The following is a 16,827-nucleotide window of genomic DNA, read 5'->3' as shown; positions in this document are numbered from 1 at the left end:
CAGTGCTTTTTCCATACAAGTTCCAAGGATCACAGCTAAGCCACTTGCTCTTTCCAAGACAGCGATTTCTCTAGCCATAGCCGCAGAATTCAGCTGCCTCCAGGCACAGGTAGCCTTCTGCAGATGCCTCAGGGGAAAAATTGATTTCTTTTTCCTTTTCCATCAACTTGTTTTAGACCTGTATCCTTTCCCCTGCACCCTAACCGTGTGCAGTTTTTTACGATTTTTCTAGTAAAGTGCTGAAGTCTTGATTCAGTGTTCTTTTGCCCTTTTTTGCCTATTTTTTTGCCTAGTGTATTGTCTGCCCCAACACAAATCAATGTGGTTGGTTGCTTTATTGATATTGATGTTGAATCTCTTTTTCTAACTTCCAGGTTGCAGCAGCCAGTGGTCACAGCGTGGTGTTAGTTGACCAGTCAGATGAAATCCTTAAAAAGTCTACAAAAGGAATTGAAGAGAGTTTGAAGAGAGTGACAAAGAAGAAGTTTGCAGATAAGCCTGAGGTTGACATCTTCTTCTTTATTCCTCTGAGAAAAAATTAGGAGAATAAAAACTACCATACTGAAGTTCTGATATTGTTTACAGTTATGCATTAGAGAGCATGGTAGTGCATATTAAAAAGGAAAGTTTTTCCAGTGTGCTGAAGAACTTGGATTTTCTTTTTTGATTTAGGGATGCTGAAAGATGTCTTTTTTTTTCCCTTTGTAGACCTCGGCCTTGAGATTAAGATTTAGAAACAACTTAGTGACTTTTTAACACAGATGTTAACTGTGAAATGGTGCCAAATTATTCATTGTAACTTAATAACAAGCTATCTTTGAGTGCTTACCTGGGAATGCACCAATTTTGCCCCAAAACAAATAGTAACAGATTTGTCTTAATATCTTAGTAAGGAGTTGTCTTTTTTTTTTTTCTTCCCACCCCAAGACTTGAGCACAGGATTACCACAAAGGGAATGAGAGTGAAAGTTTAAGTACCGTGGAGTAACATGAATTAGATGCATAAGATAGTTCGCATTTACCTTACTGAGTAAGACCTACATACAGCAGGTTACTTTGGAGCTGTTGATGCATCTCAGTTTATACACCAAATTTATATTTGTTGGTATTTTTGTTTCTCTAAATTCCACAGCAGATTCAATTCTTCTTTTGAGACACATTAACATATATAATATATACCGGTATTGATGATTACCAGCATGAATGATGCAGCAAAGGAAATGGAAAAGGGCTTGTTTGCATGAGGTAGTAGGGAAGAAAAAAATTAGTAATACCAGGATAACCAGAGCATACATACATCATTATGGGGAGTCTTTTAATCCAAAAGAACATTGTCTGCACCTTGTTTGTACTTTATATATAATGCTATATTCTAGTGTGCAGGTATGTTTTTATCTGTACTACATCTCCATTTACCCTTTGTCCAAAGTCTTGCAGTTCTGGTTGATGTCTGTTCTCACAAACTGTGTCAGTGATTGGCAGATTTACTAGTCACAAAATAGTATATTTTTTCACCACATTTGCACTGAAACTATAGGGAGTGTAGGCCATTTCATTTCCTGAAGTATTCATGAACTAGCGCATATCTGTTCATAGGAGTGAAGCCAGATAATCACTGAATGAAAACAAGGCAAAGATTTGAAACTGGAAAAGTTCCTCATTATGAAGGGCAAGTCTAGGTTGTTTCAAAAACCACTGACTGACCAACCAGTTTAGTAGCATAACTCAGACTGTTATGCTGAAGGTTGGACTGCAGCAAATAGTCTTCCTAAAGGATGAAATGAAAGGGCTCCTGTTTGCTTCAAAGCAGATTTGATTGACTAGGAGAATTTTGTCAGTGAAAGCACTGTATCTGTACATACTCAGAAATTTCTCACTGATTTGGATATGTGGCAGACTGCCTGAATTTTTGAGGGCTCAGAAGCACTTCAGAGCATGTAAGGGGATTTTAATGTAAAAATAAATTAAATCATTGTAAATAGACATTGCAACTTCTTGGAAATGTTTCAGGCTGGTGCTGAGTTCATTGAGAAGACCTTAAAGAACCTCACAACAAGCACAGATGCAGTAGCAGTGGTCCACAGCACGGATCTGGTGATAGAAGCCATTGTGGAGAACCAGGAAATTAAAAATGAGCTCTTCAAGAGGCTGGATAAGTTTGCTCCAGAGTACGTGTATTTTTCCTGTTACATTTTGAAACATAGACCTTTGTATCTACTGTTTTTCTTTCTACATCATTAGTTCTGCAATTTCTTAGCTGCTTTTTTTTTTAAAAAAGGAGTTTTTCTCCCTTAGACTAGCTCCAGACTGTCATGTGGTATGGAATAGTTGTGCCAGGTGCATGTGTTACACTTTTAGGTGTATTCGCCAGGTTTATTTACTTGTTGCATTGCTTCATTTGATGTGCTTCCAGATATTTAGTCATAAAGGCTGTGCGTCTACACAGCAAGTTCAAATCCAAATGTAAATATACACAGTAGAATATGTTTGTCCTGGTACACGTGGGGTGTGGTTAACGTACGTGTTCCCATATTTGAATAGGGAATTGGGATGAGAAAATATTTACTTACAGTGTGCCTGGCATGAGCAGGTTTTAACAAGTCTCAGCCTCTTAGCTGTAAGTCACAGCTCAACAGTGACTTAGGTGAACTAAGTTAAATTCTGTATTATCAGAGTTTGGAAGTAGCTCATTGCTGGTCATTGTGTGCAAGGTAAAAGTGTAAATAATTTCTTAGCATGCACTCAGTTACTTACAGTCCCTGGAACTTTCTTTGAACTATATTTGATAATTGCTGGAAGTTACTGTTCAATTGTATCCGAACCCCAAAATGTTGTTAAGCTGAGTGTGCAGTCTCAGAAGCTTGATCCTTGTAATAGATGACTCAAGATCACAAGACCATGACTGCTTGCAGGTTGAGGTTTCAACTAATACTGCTAAATTTGGGGGTATTGGCTAAGATGTATTCTAGACTGTCTAGAGAACTAGGCAAGCTGCAGCTTGAATATAATGTAAAAGGAGAAAAGATGTTATCATTACTTGACTTCAGCCTAAGGAGATTTTCAGGCTGTCTCATATGGTCAAGTAATCAAAATTACCTGGTACTCCTGAAAACAATAAATGATCACAGACAGCCATGCACTGAGCACAGGGTAACTTTCCGTTACCCCTAGTCTGACACACAAAAGTAAGTAGCTGCCTTTGGCAATTACCAGAGTACCTTGACATGATTAGATTGCTTATTCTGTGAAAACAGATCATGGATTGCCTGAGTCTTTGTCCATACTCAGCAGGGAAAGCTAATGAGCAAATTGGAGTGTACTGAATGGCAAACTGTCTAGAACCAGTCAGCAAGGTAAAGTCGGCACAGGGACTTGGAGTCTCATTTAATAATATGTATATTTGGAACACCTGAGGCTGTTTTCCATAAGACTTTACAAGCATAGCTGCCTTAAAACATAAAATTTTACATTAAAAAGTGTTAAAAGATATAGGGAGTTGTTCAGATACGCTCCTTCCTGTAGCAAACGGCATGATTTTGCGGGTTTGGGAAAAATGACATTAGACAAGAAACTTTCCTTTTTAAGAGAAATGATGATAAACACACAGATATATTACCTGTAGGATAAAGAAAAGTGAAGTGAATAGTGAAGTATATGGGTTGCAGTGTAGAAAGTCTAGATGGAAAGAAAGAAAAGCTAGTAAAAACAGTGAAATTTAGTAGCCAAGTTTTAAAAATTTAGCTATTAGATACAAAGGTTAATTTGTAATTATTTGAGGAATATAGAGTTGCAGATCTTGTAAGTAGCATGGGGAAAGGCAGAAATGTCTAGCAAGTGTTTTTCTGTGTTAGAAGGAAGCAGTAGGCTTAATCCATCCTGCGTGGCACTGCAGTGGAATGGAAAGCTCTGCTATCAGTGCAGGTGTCCTACACCCTTCACTAAGATTCAGCGTTCCAAAATTTCTAAACTGTTGTGTCAGCTTAATGGGAGCGGTGGGCTTGTAATTGATTGGTAGGGAAGACAAGATTTGTTTACGGATAGCTTTGAGTCTCGGGAGAAGCTTTGCTTCTGCAGGGCCATGGGTGTTGTGAATTGTATGTTATAAGCAGAAATAATGAAAGCCCAGGCTTCTGAGGAGGGAGGACTTGTCTTAATTCAAATCTAAGGACTTACCATGGGGATAGCTGATAGCTGATCAAAATGTATGGGGCTACATATTACAGCTGCTCAGACAAGATGATGAATTTTGCCTTTGGAACATAAGCTATGTGAAACCTTACGGTTTTTTTCTTCTTTTATATTGTATCCCATGTCTCACGCGTTTTCTCAGCTGCAACAGCTACATGCTTGGCTCTGTCCTGGTTTCACTGAGACAGAATCACTGAATCAGTTTTTCTGTTCACAGAATCACAGAATCTCAGGAGTTGGAAGGGACCTCGAAAGATCATCCAGTCCAACCCCCCTGCCAGAGCAGGATCACCTAGACTAGGTTGAACAGGAACGTGTCAAGGCAGGTTTTGAATGTCTCCAGAGAAGGAGACTCCACAACCTCTCTGGGCAGCCTGTGCCAGTGCTCTGTCACCCTCACAGTAAAAAAAGTTTTTCCTCATGTTCACATGGAACCTCCTATGCTCCAGCTTGCACCCATTGCCCCTTGTCCTATCATTTGACATCAGAGAGAAAAGTCTAGCTCCTTCCTCCTGACATTTGCTCTTTACATATTTATAAACATTAATGAAGTCACCCCTCAGTCTCCTCCAAGCTAAAGAGCCGCTCCTCATAAGGGAGATGCTCCACTCCCTCAATCATCTTTGTCGTTCTGTGCTGCACTCTTTCAAGCAAGGGTAGCTGCATTTCTGAGAAGACTGCAGTTCTTGATTTAGCAGAAACAAAGTTGATAAGACACTTTGGTTTAGTTTTTGGCCGACACTGGTGTGCAGGTTGCTGTAGTTATCAAGGTCTTTAGCAGTTTTGAGATAGGTAGATGCAGAAGCTGGGAGTGAAAGCCAGGGGCTTTCAGGGCAGCTGACCAAGCTGGCCAACAGATATATTCTGTACCATAAATATGACACTTAGTATAAATTGGGGAGTTCACTGGGGACGCCCTCTCTTTCCTTGATGGTTTTTATGCTCAGAGTGTTTCACCTGTCATTCGACTCCCAAAGCCTCCTACTCCCCCACTTTTTGTGACCATCGCATTTTTACTGGAGCTGTTGTGCTCACAGTGTTTGTTTATCTTATCTGATATTCACTGCTTGGAGACAGTGAGTGCTGTATGAGCTGAGTATAACTTTATATGTTTTATTATTGTTGTTCCTATTATCATTACAATTCATTACTCTTACCTTTCTCCTTAAATCCTTTCCCCCATCCCACTGGGCGAAGGGGAAGTGAGTGAGCGGCTGTGTGGTGTTTAGCTGCCTGCCGGGTTAAACCACAACAGTCTCCCAGTTTTGCACTATGATGACCTTGCCAATGAAGATAAGTCTAGGAACAGCACAAAACTGAAGCATTACATTAAAAAAACCAAAACACAGTTGACTTAATTCCTCTTCCTTTTTCTCTGTAGAAGAACTATAATTCTTCTGAAAGTGGATCTGTAAATGGAAGGGGATATGAAAGCTATTCTTTGTTGAGAGAAGTTTTACTTGGGAGTGGAGAGTTTATTTCTCTTAAGTTTTCAGAGAAAATGTGATGAGCCAGGAGACTTTGCCAACCCCAGAGAACATTGGGAACTCAGGGTATTCCTCATCTGGGTAACTGTCCAGGTGAAATGGTGAGCACTGTTTCTTGGATGTCATCAGTCTGAGAGCATAGCAGTTTATATTCTTAGAGCTTTGCAAAATTGCTTGTGTATATTATATTCCTTTCAGCATTACAGTGATCCTCCTAATGTTAGTTGTTACTGCTGCACATTCTTCAATTCCGTTTTTCTTGTATTGAGTCAATCTCAGGTTTCCATTTTGAAAAGATCAGGGTAGAGTTTTTGTAGAATATCTCCATGTGCCTTGTGGCTTTCAGGCATTTAAACACTGCAGCAATTTTCCAGACAGAATGATAGTGAACATGACAAAAGAATTTTCAAGTATCCACTTTTTAAGAGCTCTTGCCTATCTGCTTTCTGTTTATTTCTGGGTGGTGGGGATGCCTGTCAGCATCTCTTGGTCTAGACTTTAGATGTGGAAACAGCCAGGAACTGGCCAGTGGCTTTCAGCTGTTGACTGTGTTAGAACCCTTGTGTTATAAAACTGTTACAAAAGAAGTGTTGTTCAGTAGTCACTGTGTAACAAAACCGATGTAAGAGTCGGTTTTGTTGAAATGGTGTTTCTCGTGCTGGACTCCGTTTCTAATGCCTTCCCCTGCCCCACTAGATGGCACCAAGAGAAAGCACACCGGTGCCTGGAAAAGCATCACTAGGGCTTCCCAGGACCCTTGCTGTCAAAAGCCTTCCAGCTGTGCTGTCACTTGAAGCATGGCGTATGTAATTCCAAGTCACAGAGGCATGGACGTTCTATTTTAAACTCAATTTAAATCAGTTGGTTGGTCGGAGCAGAAAGTGCAAATAAAATGCCCTTGCACACAATATAAATTTAATGCTTGCTTTCCCAAGGTTTTATGTTGTGTGAGGCTACAGTAGTCACCTGTAGAAGTGATGCTGAGGTAAAATCTCTTACTTTAAGTGAATCCAGATGTAAATCCAGCAATGATGGCATCTCAGAAATCAATGTGCTTAATTTTTATATGAATATTTGAATTCTTTGTCTGCAGTGGCAGATTTTCAGTGAAGGTAAGTGTATTTTGGATGCATTGACCTTGCAAGAATACTCTTTTTACTACCCCACCTCAGAACAATATAAGGCCAACTTTATGGCGGGGAATTAACAAAATAATATTTGTAAGAAGTTTAAAAAGGAATTTTCAGGCTTTTTTATTTCCTTCCCCATTATAAATTTTCAAAAACTGAGAAAACATAATAGAAAATGGAAATCAGTGTGGGGAGTTTTTTTATCCCCAAAAGTTTTCTTTTAATGCCACTATATCCCCACAACTTGGACGTAACTTTTCTGAAAGCTCTGTTTCGAAGCTCAGTTATATCTTAGTAAAACGTAAACAAAATACCAATATAGATTAACATTTGACGAGTTCAATAGGATAACCTTGTGAAAGGTCAGTAGGATACAGCCTAGAATGGAAGGTAGGCTTTCATCATCAATTTAGTTTCTGATTTTTGTGGTTTGAAGAAAAAGCCATTTCTGTAAGTTTTCAGTGTGATGTCAGTATAGCAGGGCTATTGAGGTTCTGAGATATTTCTGGAAAAGAACCCCAACAAACCATTATAAATTGCAATTAGTAAATCTGGTTTATGTCTGGAAAAAAGACTTCATTCCAGTCTTAAAATTCTTGTAATTTTGTGTGTCCTTTGCACTGTCCTATGTATGGCAGGTTTTATCTTTTCTGTTTTGTTTTGTTTTTTCCATCATCTCTTCGCTCTGGTGGTAAGTTTGCTCATCACATTTAGCACTGATTATTATTTTAAAAAAAAGTCTTTTTTCTGTCACCTAATGTAAGTATTCAACATACTTACTTGGAGTCAGAAACTCACACAGCCCTTCCAGTGGTTATTTCATCATTGCTGCACTTACATCTCAGCAAAGGACTGTGATAATCTGCACGGATATTTCTGAGAATTGGTTAGGCTGAGAATGGTTAGCCAATGGATGTCTATTTATGTTTAGTGCACAAATCTCCTACTGTCAGAAAAATAGCTGTCATTTGTGCAATCTTTATGTTTCTTTTTTCCAGGCATACAATATTTGCAAGCAACACTTCGTCCTTGCAAATCACGCAGTTGGCTAACTCAACCACCAGGCAGGACCGATTTGGTGGACTCCATTTCTTCAATCCTGTGCCTATGATGAAGCTTGTGGAGGTAAGCGCTTGTCTTTAACATCATCAAAATAACCAGCTGTAGCACAGCAATGCAATGGTCCGCACTGAGAATTCAGTTAGGTGAAAGAGTAGATCTCAGTTTGCGTGTCTTCTGATATGGAATAAGCTACCTGTAGTGATAAGATGATGCTGCAGTCTTGAGAGGCGAGTTGAAGAGCCAGAGTAACTCCTTCAGTCTCGAGGCTCTGAAGTTCTCCACTGAACTGCCAACAGAGGTGCAGTTACAGTGATCATTTCAGGCCTGCAGGCAAGCTGATTAATAAGAACTACTGAGAGCTTAAACAAAATCATCCGATGACTAACAGGAATTTAATTGTTGCCAGTGTAGAAATCGATACAAAATGACATGAGAGAAGATCACTGCCTTGTGACTTCTGAAACAAAGTCAGTCGTGGTTGTCTCAATGTTCCAGGTGGTTTGTCTGGAAGTATTACAGTATTTCCCAGTCTTTAAGGAAGTGTAAAAAGAAGTTTTTAAATAACAATTCAGATATCTTTTCTAATCATGCTCTCTCTGGCTACATCATGCAATTTCTAATAATACTGCAGTACTGCAGAGCATAATAAGAAATGATCAGATAGATAAGAGTTCATCTGAGTTTATCATTATTTGTAAAAAACCCAAAAAAGCAACCAACCAACCACACAAAAAGCCCCAAGAAACCACCTCCCTGCCCTCAAAAAAACAAGCAATCCTTGTCTGACTGCTGGGGTCAATCTTTATAATTTGTGGTTTTTTTCACCTGACTTAACGAATGTCCACGCCAGAGTCACGCCAGTTGGTGAACTGTATTTGAAGAACTTTAAAACACAGAAGCTGCGCTTTTCGTGACTTGATCTTGAAAAGCACCAATATTAGTAAATAAACACAATTTTTAAAGCTTTGCTTTTGTTTCAAATCTACTGCTGTAAATCAGGATTGGCATAGACAAACACTATAGACCAACATTTTCTATGTAAAAATATGATTGATTGAAATAACTGGGGGGAAATCATGAGAATCACCAAAACTATGAAAGGTATTACTGAAATTGCCAGTCATCTGTCATAGAAGCTGTCACAAATCTGCAGTGCCTTTGAGTCTTATGTGCTCTTTTCATAGATTGTTGATCTCGTGCTCAGAAACACAAAACTTTGAGGGGATTTCTTTTTCTAATAATCCAAAAAGCTAGTGCTAATATTTCTAAATTCTGAAGTGTACATTAAAAACTCATTATTGAAAGTGTTGCAGTCTTCTGTAAGTATCTCAGATATTTTTATCTTATATCAAAGTAAAAGAACACTGTTTTTTTCTGTGGAGAAACAAGTCTTTTCTTCACTCCTAACAGTGGTTTTTTGTGTTGGCCTTGCATAAGTTTCAACACAAACAGCACTATCAGTTCAGCTTCTGCAAGTCTTTTTTTTTCTTCTTTTGCTTTTTTTTTGAGGGTGATAAGTCTTTAATAAATGACTTAATGCATCCCAACTCTAATGAAGTATAGAAAATATTACATGAGACAAGAGACTCAATTGTGAAGAAAATTAACATGGAACCATACTACTCAAAAGCTAAGAGGCTGTCACAAATTTGGAATATTTAAAATTTTCTTTAGCATTAAATGTCTATATCATGTTTACATTGGGCACAGGGTAGATATGACAACCCTTTACATCAGAACTATGTCTGTTCCTATGGGTCTCTAGACTGATGCCATTGTGTTTCTCAAGGTACCAGAGACTATGTAGCATTTAAAGTTGTTTTACACCATGATCTCTAAATGTGATTTCAAAGGATGGTCCCTTTACCATTCGTACTGGCCGAGTGGGAAAGTGTCTTAAAAGAAACACATAATTTCCAAATGTACAAAATGCTGTATCTATCTTGAAAATGGATTTCTGTGGCTGTTACATATATATCTACTGAAATTGGTTTTTTGCAAAACAAATGTTTTGTGAATCTCTGGGCTATTGTTCTGGATTACAGTTTAATCATTGCTATACTGGGAAATTGGAGAGATTCTGCTCATAAATGTGCTTACACTCTCCCTGCCTTCCCTCTGCCCAGGTCATCAAGACTCCAATGACCAGCCAAAAGACTTTTGAATCGCTTATGGATTTCAGTAAAGCAGTAGGAAAGAGTCCTGTCAGTTGTAAGGTGAGTACACTTTGATTATATAGCATGCAGAAGGTCTATTCTTAAAAAACTGTTAATTTTAAGGTGGCAGGTTTTAGTAGATATAATAGCACTTCAAGAATTTCCAGGCTGTTTTTTGTCCAGTTTTTTTTTTCCCCTATTAAAATTATTTTGACAAAGAAAACACAGATTCCTCAAAGTAGAGTGACTCTAGACATCTTATCTAGAGCAGCAAAACTCACGGGTATCAGGGTTTACAGGTTTTGGTTTTTCTTTTCCAGTCTTGCAGAGGCCTGGACTAGAGAGCTTAAGCAGGAGCTCATCTTTAGCCATGCTAGAGACAAGACTGCTACCTCTTGTAGTGTGAGGCAGTTGGATGAATCTTCCATGGTGTGTGCTTATTGCAAGTTTTTCTTAAGACTGCACTAACTAGACCCATATTAATCTTCATTACTTCACAGCTTTGTTTTTTATCTCTAGAGTAACACCCTAGTTCCTAAGCACACTTTTTCCGACTCCATTAAGTTGTGGTCTGGATAGCTTTATGCAAGCTATTGCCTTGAGTTTCACAGTCCCCAGGAGATACTTGGTCATAAAAAGAAGGGCCTGCAATCCGGTAGTTACCAGTAATTCAGTGTCTGGTTGCTGGACTCTGGTTCTGGCTGTCCTGCTAGATTTCTCTGTGGCCTTAGTTGACTTTTTTCCTTGTTTCTGTCACAGTTTTGCAGTATGTAATGTGCAGAATATATGATGAATTATGATGAATTACTGTTATAAATTAGCTTGGGTAGAGGGAAATGCAGTCTCCATGTCTGAACCTTTTTTTTTTAAAAAAAAATCTTGTTTGTAGAGGAAAATTTGCTTGGAATTCTGTGGACTAAATATTAAGATAAAATGAAATGAACAATAAACATCTGAAACAGTAGTAGTATATGAAATACTACTGTATTTGCAAAGTTTTTCCTCTTTGTATTTTTGGTTTTGATTTAAGCTTGTGTAAAGAAGTTCTGTACAGTTTGTTATCTTCTTCTGATAGCATCTATCTTATAATTTCATCAACAGCATTAGTGTTTCATATTGAAGTGATCCTAACTTTCAAAAGTGGGGTCTACCAGTGAGCAGTGGGGGAGAAGTAGACTACTTAGTCAGGAGTGTTTCTAGTAGTGAACACACAAAAAAACTGTTAGAGAAGAACTGTTCGTCTCGTATCCTTCAGGAAATTATATCAGCAGAATTTTGCTAAAGGAAAGGCATTTGCCAACTGGCCACATTGTTGTAAGATTAATTGAGTTGGGCTTGTAGTAGTCTCATTGTTTGCAGTCATGATGAATGTTTATCTGCCATTCCTTGTTTGTGAAATTCTTCTTTTGTGTTTTAATACTGAGCAGATAAATCAGATGAAAAATACAGTTTAGAGACTACCAGAAGTTGATGATTCAATAAGTGTCTTCATCCACTTGTTTAATTTATCATGTAGTGTTTGAGTGTAGTGTTGGTAAAGAATGATTATTTAGAATCCCTTTTTTTCTTTTCACAGGATACTCCCGGGTTTATTGTAAACCGTCTGTTGGTGCCATATATGATGGAAGCTGTTCGACTTTTTGAGAGAGGTACCTGTTGGGATATTGATTTCAGGGAATGGTGTCGTATAACACTGCTAAATATTATATCCTTTCAGAAAAGCCTTGGGATTCCCTCAAAACTTTCAGACCTTAAAGGCTGGAAGTGAATAGTGAACATCAAGTATGAGCCAATACGTGTAGCTGGAAAGACCTTGTCTTCACTTTGAAATGTCAGTGAGAGCAGAGTTGGAAGGTATTAGTTACTTGTGCAGATAATTTCTTGTGGTGGAAAATATTTATAGTTTGGAGATGATAAGGCGAGTGAAGTGACATTATAAAAATATCCTCTGCTACCTAAACAGGAATCTCTCCATCCCAAGAGACGTTAATAAAAGTCAGGTTGCAAATCCCATAATGGGACCATTAGCAAAGTTCTTCTGAGTTTGCTTATATTGGGCATGTGAAATAAAACACAGATTTTTCAGGTGGGGTAAGTAGTACAATACTCAGTGGCTCAATATGGTACTGGCATGCACGTGATTTGGGCTCAATTACTGCCCCATAAAACCTCCTGTTCGTCTTCTGTGCCCTTTTTTAGACATAGTTTCTTTAGGAACTCCTATCTTACTGCTGGTCTCCTTTACTTTAATACTGAGGGTAGGTAGAAATAATCAGGAATCCCCAAAGAACCACTAAATTTTTCAAAGCATTGATAATTGTTTTGAAAAGGAAACAAACTAATAATGTAGTGTATAGAGAGGAAATTGTGGAGTATAATTTTTATTTCAAGTGCTCTGCTCATAGCTCTGTGCTACTGAGGATGTAATTTGAAACATTTTGTTTTTGAAATCACTGCTTTTTTACAGATGAAAGCACTCCATTATCAGGGTTCCACCAAATATGTTTTAAATATTAAAAATCTCTTTTATAGCACATGGAAAGGATGGTTTGATCTCTAGAAAAAAAATAGAAACCAACACTACTTGTTTATCCATCAACAGATGTACCTAATTACATCTCAAAGGAAGAAAAGAGCAAATTTAGTGACTTGAAAGGCAAACGCATGGATCTGCGGGGGCATTGTTCTCATAGAAAAAGTCACAATTTTAAATAAAGTACATGGGTGTTCCAGTGTGTGTAAAAGAGGTGCCTTTGTTAAGTGTGCATGTGTATCATTGTGCATATTTCAGGAGACAGTAGAACTTTTAATTAATGTAGAAGAAAACAGTCACTGAGATTGTATGTTAAAATTGACTGGTTTCTGCCTAAGCAAAACAGTATTTTGATTTAATCTTTATTCTGTTTGCATTTTATTTAACAATATGATATTTTCAAACTTGTTAAAGTTCATTTATGAATTTTTAACTCTAATGAAATCTATTTAAAAAGCTGGTTAATGTTTTGAAAAGCCTGATGGCTGTCTTCTAATTCATATTTTCCATTGAATCAGGTTAAATTTTTGTCATCTCCTTTGCATTAATTCTCAGAGTAGACGCTTGAGCCAGATTGTCATACACATTAGTATGAAATCAGGTCTTTCTCCTGGCAACCCCAAGCACTGAAATACCATTTTGTTGGGTATTGAGTCTTTATACAGAATCTCCTTGGGTTAAATGTGTGCTTTTGCATAGGCAAAGTACTTTTAGTATATTGACAAGTGATTTAAACAGGGGGCATACTATAAATATTAGTGTGTGATGGTCTGTACTGCTCAATTCTTTGTGAAAACTAGAAAAAACAGTTAAGTTTCTATGGAAGTCTGGTTTATACTGGGAAACTACCATGAACTAGATGTACAACCCGTTTGCCCTTTTGCTGTTTTTAATTGTATTGTAACGCAACTGTATTCTGTCAGGTGGCCAAGTCCCAAGTTTGACAAACAAAGGGGGACAAATCTGTTGATAAAACAAGTATGCACATCTGCGTCAACTTCAAATGAAATGAAGATTTACGTGTGTTTGAATTTGGGAAACTGAAATTATGTTAGAATTAAGTAAGGCTAGTCTTCCTAGTTTCTCAGAAATAAAATACGGTTTTCAAAAAAATAAACTGTCAGCTTTGAAGAGTAAAAGGAGATATATAAAAATCATTACTTCATACAGAACTTTCACTGAAGTTGTTGCTTTTAGAAGAGATTTTGAAAATTTATTTCTAAGATTCTCTGATCTTAGGTGTATAAATTGCATAGGCTGTGTGCCAAGCTTTTGGACACCCTGAATGCCTGTATGCATTGAGCACAGAGGTTACTTAACAAGTACCTCTGGGGTTTGTTTAACTTCATCCTTTTTATAGGATCTGCAAAGAAGTGAACTGCCTTTATCAAGATACGTATCAGAAATAAGCAATGGAGGTGCATCTACTTTCATGACAGTATAAACCATGCGTTCCCAGCAAAAGAATGAGGTGAACATTAACTGACAGTGTGACAATGCAGGATTTTTATTTTTGTAGGCATAGGCTGAAGTAGAAGTAACAAAGTTCTGATAATTTGGGGGGGGGGGTTTAGTTGTTTTTGGGTTTTTTTTAATAATTCTGTAATTCACAAATTTAACTGCACGTGCACAGTTTCTTCAGGTCGCTCCCATCTGGCATCTCTGGCACTAGTGGATATCCTCTGGTGAAAGTTGCAGTAACTAAGCACGTTACTCAGCTGCTACTGCTGCCCTCCTCATGCCTGCCTCGTCCATCAGCTGGCTATCACTTGCCTTCTGGCTGTTGTAGAGTAAGGGCAGCTCTGTCCTGCGCATCATTCAAAAGCTGCTGCTGATCTCATGAAGCTGAAATTGAGATCGTTCCTTCCTTACACTATTCAGCTGCCTCTAAAAGAAGCTCTTGATTCTTCAACAATTCTTCCTCTAATCAATCTGTTAGGTTGAGCACAGTAGCTGTGGCTCCATCCATAGCATACTGATCTATATTGAAATGCAAGAGGAAGCAAGAAAAATGGAAAGCAGACTTGCAGGGCTTTTTAAATTTTAGTTTATTTTATTTTCAGACATTCAGCTTTATACTCCAGCATGTGTATGCTGACTCCAGTTTCTGTGCTTCTGAAACGTGCAGAGATTTCTGTGAAGAGCTGCAGCAGGGTGAAATAACACCCTATTAATTATTTATAAGTGGTGCCAAGTAGATGCAGAATCTTCTCTGTTCATCAAACTGTCAATCTTTTCTCTAGGAGATGCATCAAAGGAAGATATTGATGTTGCTATGAAGCTTGGGGCTGGATATCCCATGGGTCCATTTGAACTGCTGGACTATGTCGGGTTGGATACCGGTAAACACATTATAGATGGTATGACATGCTTATTTTCTTCTGGTTTTCCCCTTTTTAGCTAAATTGTAGAAAAATATTCTAATGAAAATCTGACAGTTAGTTTAAACTAAATGTTTATGGCATAGCCATTTAACTGTTGAGGAGAAAGGAGTGAGAATTCAGCTCAGAATGCTGTATGAGTACAGCATTCGTACTGTATGCCTGTACCCTGTGTACGTGGGGACAGAACAGTGGTGGTTTTCCTGACTTCATCAGGTTTCAGTGGAAAATAATATTAGTAGAACTTTAAATAACCAAAAAGAATTACTGGAAGGAGAGATACGTACTGGAGGTAAGGAATTCTGATGAAAAGCAGCAAATGTTGAGACTCCCTATCCTTTTCCGTCAGCCATGTTTTCAGTCTCAATTGGTAGGAAGCTCAGTAAATACCGTAAAAGATGCAAGTATAGCATCTCTCTTTTGCTTCAGTGGATAAGTGGATGAATGTTAGTGAAGTAACAAAAAAAGACATAATTGGTGACGCTTTTTGATGGTTGTATTGTTTTGAATGAGCAGTATTCTCAGAGGCAGAATGTCACTTTCAAAATGGCATCTTCTTTTGCTTTTAGCTAGTACTGTGGAGTAGTGTTATATTGTTCTCACTGACCGTGTCTTTTGCAGGTAGAAATTCAACTTGGAATTTCTTTCCACTTGAATTTCTTTTCAGCATAGCCTTTGTTTTATTTCCTTGTACTTAATTATGTTGTAAAGGTGCTCCTTAATTTTTTTAATAGTTTTATAAATCCTCAGTCATGGAGATTATAAGGTATTCAAAGTAGACTACGCCTGAAGACTTAATTGCTAGATTTGCCCATAATCATAAATACTGATCTGTGCTTTATGAAGCTGTATTGAAGGGTCTCAGAGTCCAGAATAAGTTCCAAACCTCCTTCAGTTTTCTGACCTCTTAATATTTTTCTAAGGAGATGCAGATCTCTGTTATCTTTGCATATAAACAGAACTGTTACTAATTCATCCACTTCTTTTCTTCCACCAGGATGGCATTCATTAGAGCCCAACAATCCTCTTTTTGCACCCAGCCCGCTTCTGAATAAACTAGTAGAAGAAAAGAAGCTTGGTAAGAAGACTGGAGAAGGATTTTACAAATACAAATGAACTCCAAACCTCGAGAGGTGTTATCCATGTATGCTATTCAGCATTGCCTTATTAGAGGTGAATTCTGTTTAAACCTTCTCAAGGATGGCACAAGCTGCATTTAAAACATAACCCACCTCTGAACTGAGTGACTGCACTAGTTATCTATTTCTCTGGTAAAAGCTTGATTCGGTAGATTATTTTTTTCTTGTAATTCTGAAAAGCTTTTTATGTACAGTGCCTTCATGCAAATGCTGATTTTTTTCAGGTGCAGGACAGAATGACAAGTGAATTTATGGATTTGAAACATTATTATATTAACAGGAAAAATCCTAAAACTAACGGCACTTTCTTAAAAATAAAAGTCTCAACAATTCTGTATTGAATGTCATGGCTTGCAGTTGATGTACATGGTTGTAGTCACTGGGTGGCAGTCTCTTTTCATGCTGGCAAATGCAGCCACAGAAAGGCAGTAAGGTTTTTTTGTTAGGATTTTTCTTAACTGCAGTGCTAGGTGTAAATTACAGTGCCTTGAACAATGTTTTTTTTAATGTCATATTGTTTTAAAAAAATAAATCCTGCAGTGGCAGGCTGTGATCTGGACAGAAGGTTCCCAAAACAGCATTTAAAAGCAGATTTGTGTTGGGATTTTCTAGCATTTTCAATTACTGGTTGAGGGCCTCCTTTTGCTCGTGCTGTAGAAACATAATGAAGAGGTGTTTGCTATTCTGAAAGGCCTAATACATAGATTTGTAGTTTATTAACCAAGATAGGAAGCTGGTGAAAACTTCTGTAT

General features: G+C 37.8%; 1 protein-coding gene across 1 annotated transcript; it reads left to right on the top strand.

Moving 5' to 3' along the window:
- Positions 1–374: 374 nt before the first annotated feature.
- On the top strand, positions 375–16,412 carry HADH (hydroxyacyl-CoA dehydrogenase; the record flags this gene model as incomplete). The annotated part of the gene is made up of 7 exons (XM_010191452.1): positions 375–503; positions 2,010–2,167; positions 7,803–7,929; positions 9,993–10,082; positions 11,599–11,671; positions 14,799–14,915; positions 15,934–16,412. Coding segments are annotated over 7 exons (813 nt in total), but the record flags the coding sequence as incomplete, so codon positions are not given.
- Between the last annotated feature and the right edge of the window lie 415 nt (positions 16,413–16,827).

This window comes from Mesitornis unicolor, unplaced genomic scaffold (assembly GCF_000695765.1).
Source record: "Mesitornis unicolor isolate BGI_N332 unplaced genomic scaffold, ASM69576v1 scaffold22719, whole genome shotgun sequence".
Lineage (NCBI taxonomy): Eukaryota > Metazoa > Chordata > Aves > Mesitornithiformes > Mesitornithidae > Mesitornis > Mesitornis unicolor.
Note: the sequence above shows the minus strand (reverse complement) of the source record. Positions and strands in the feature narration are given on the sequence as shown.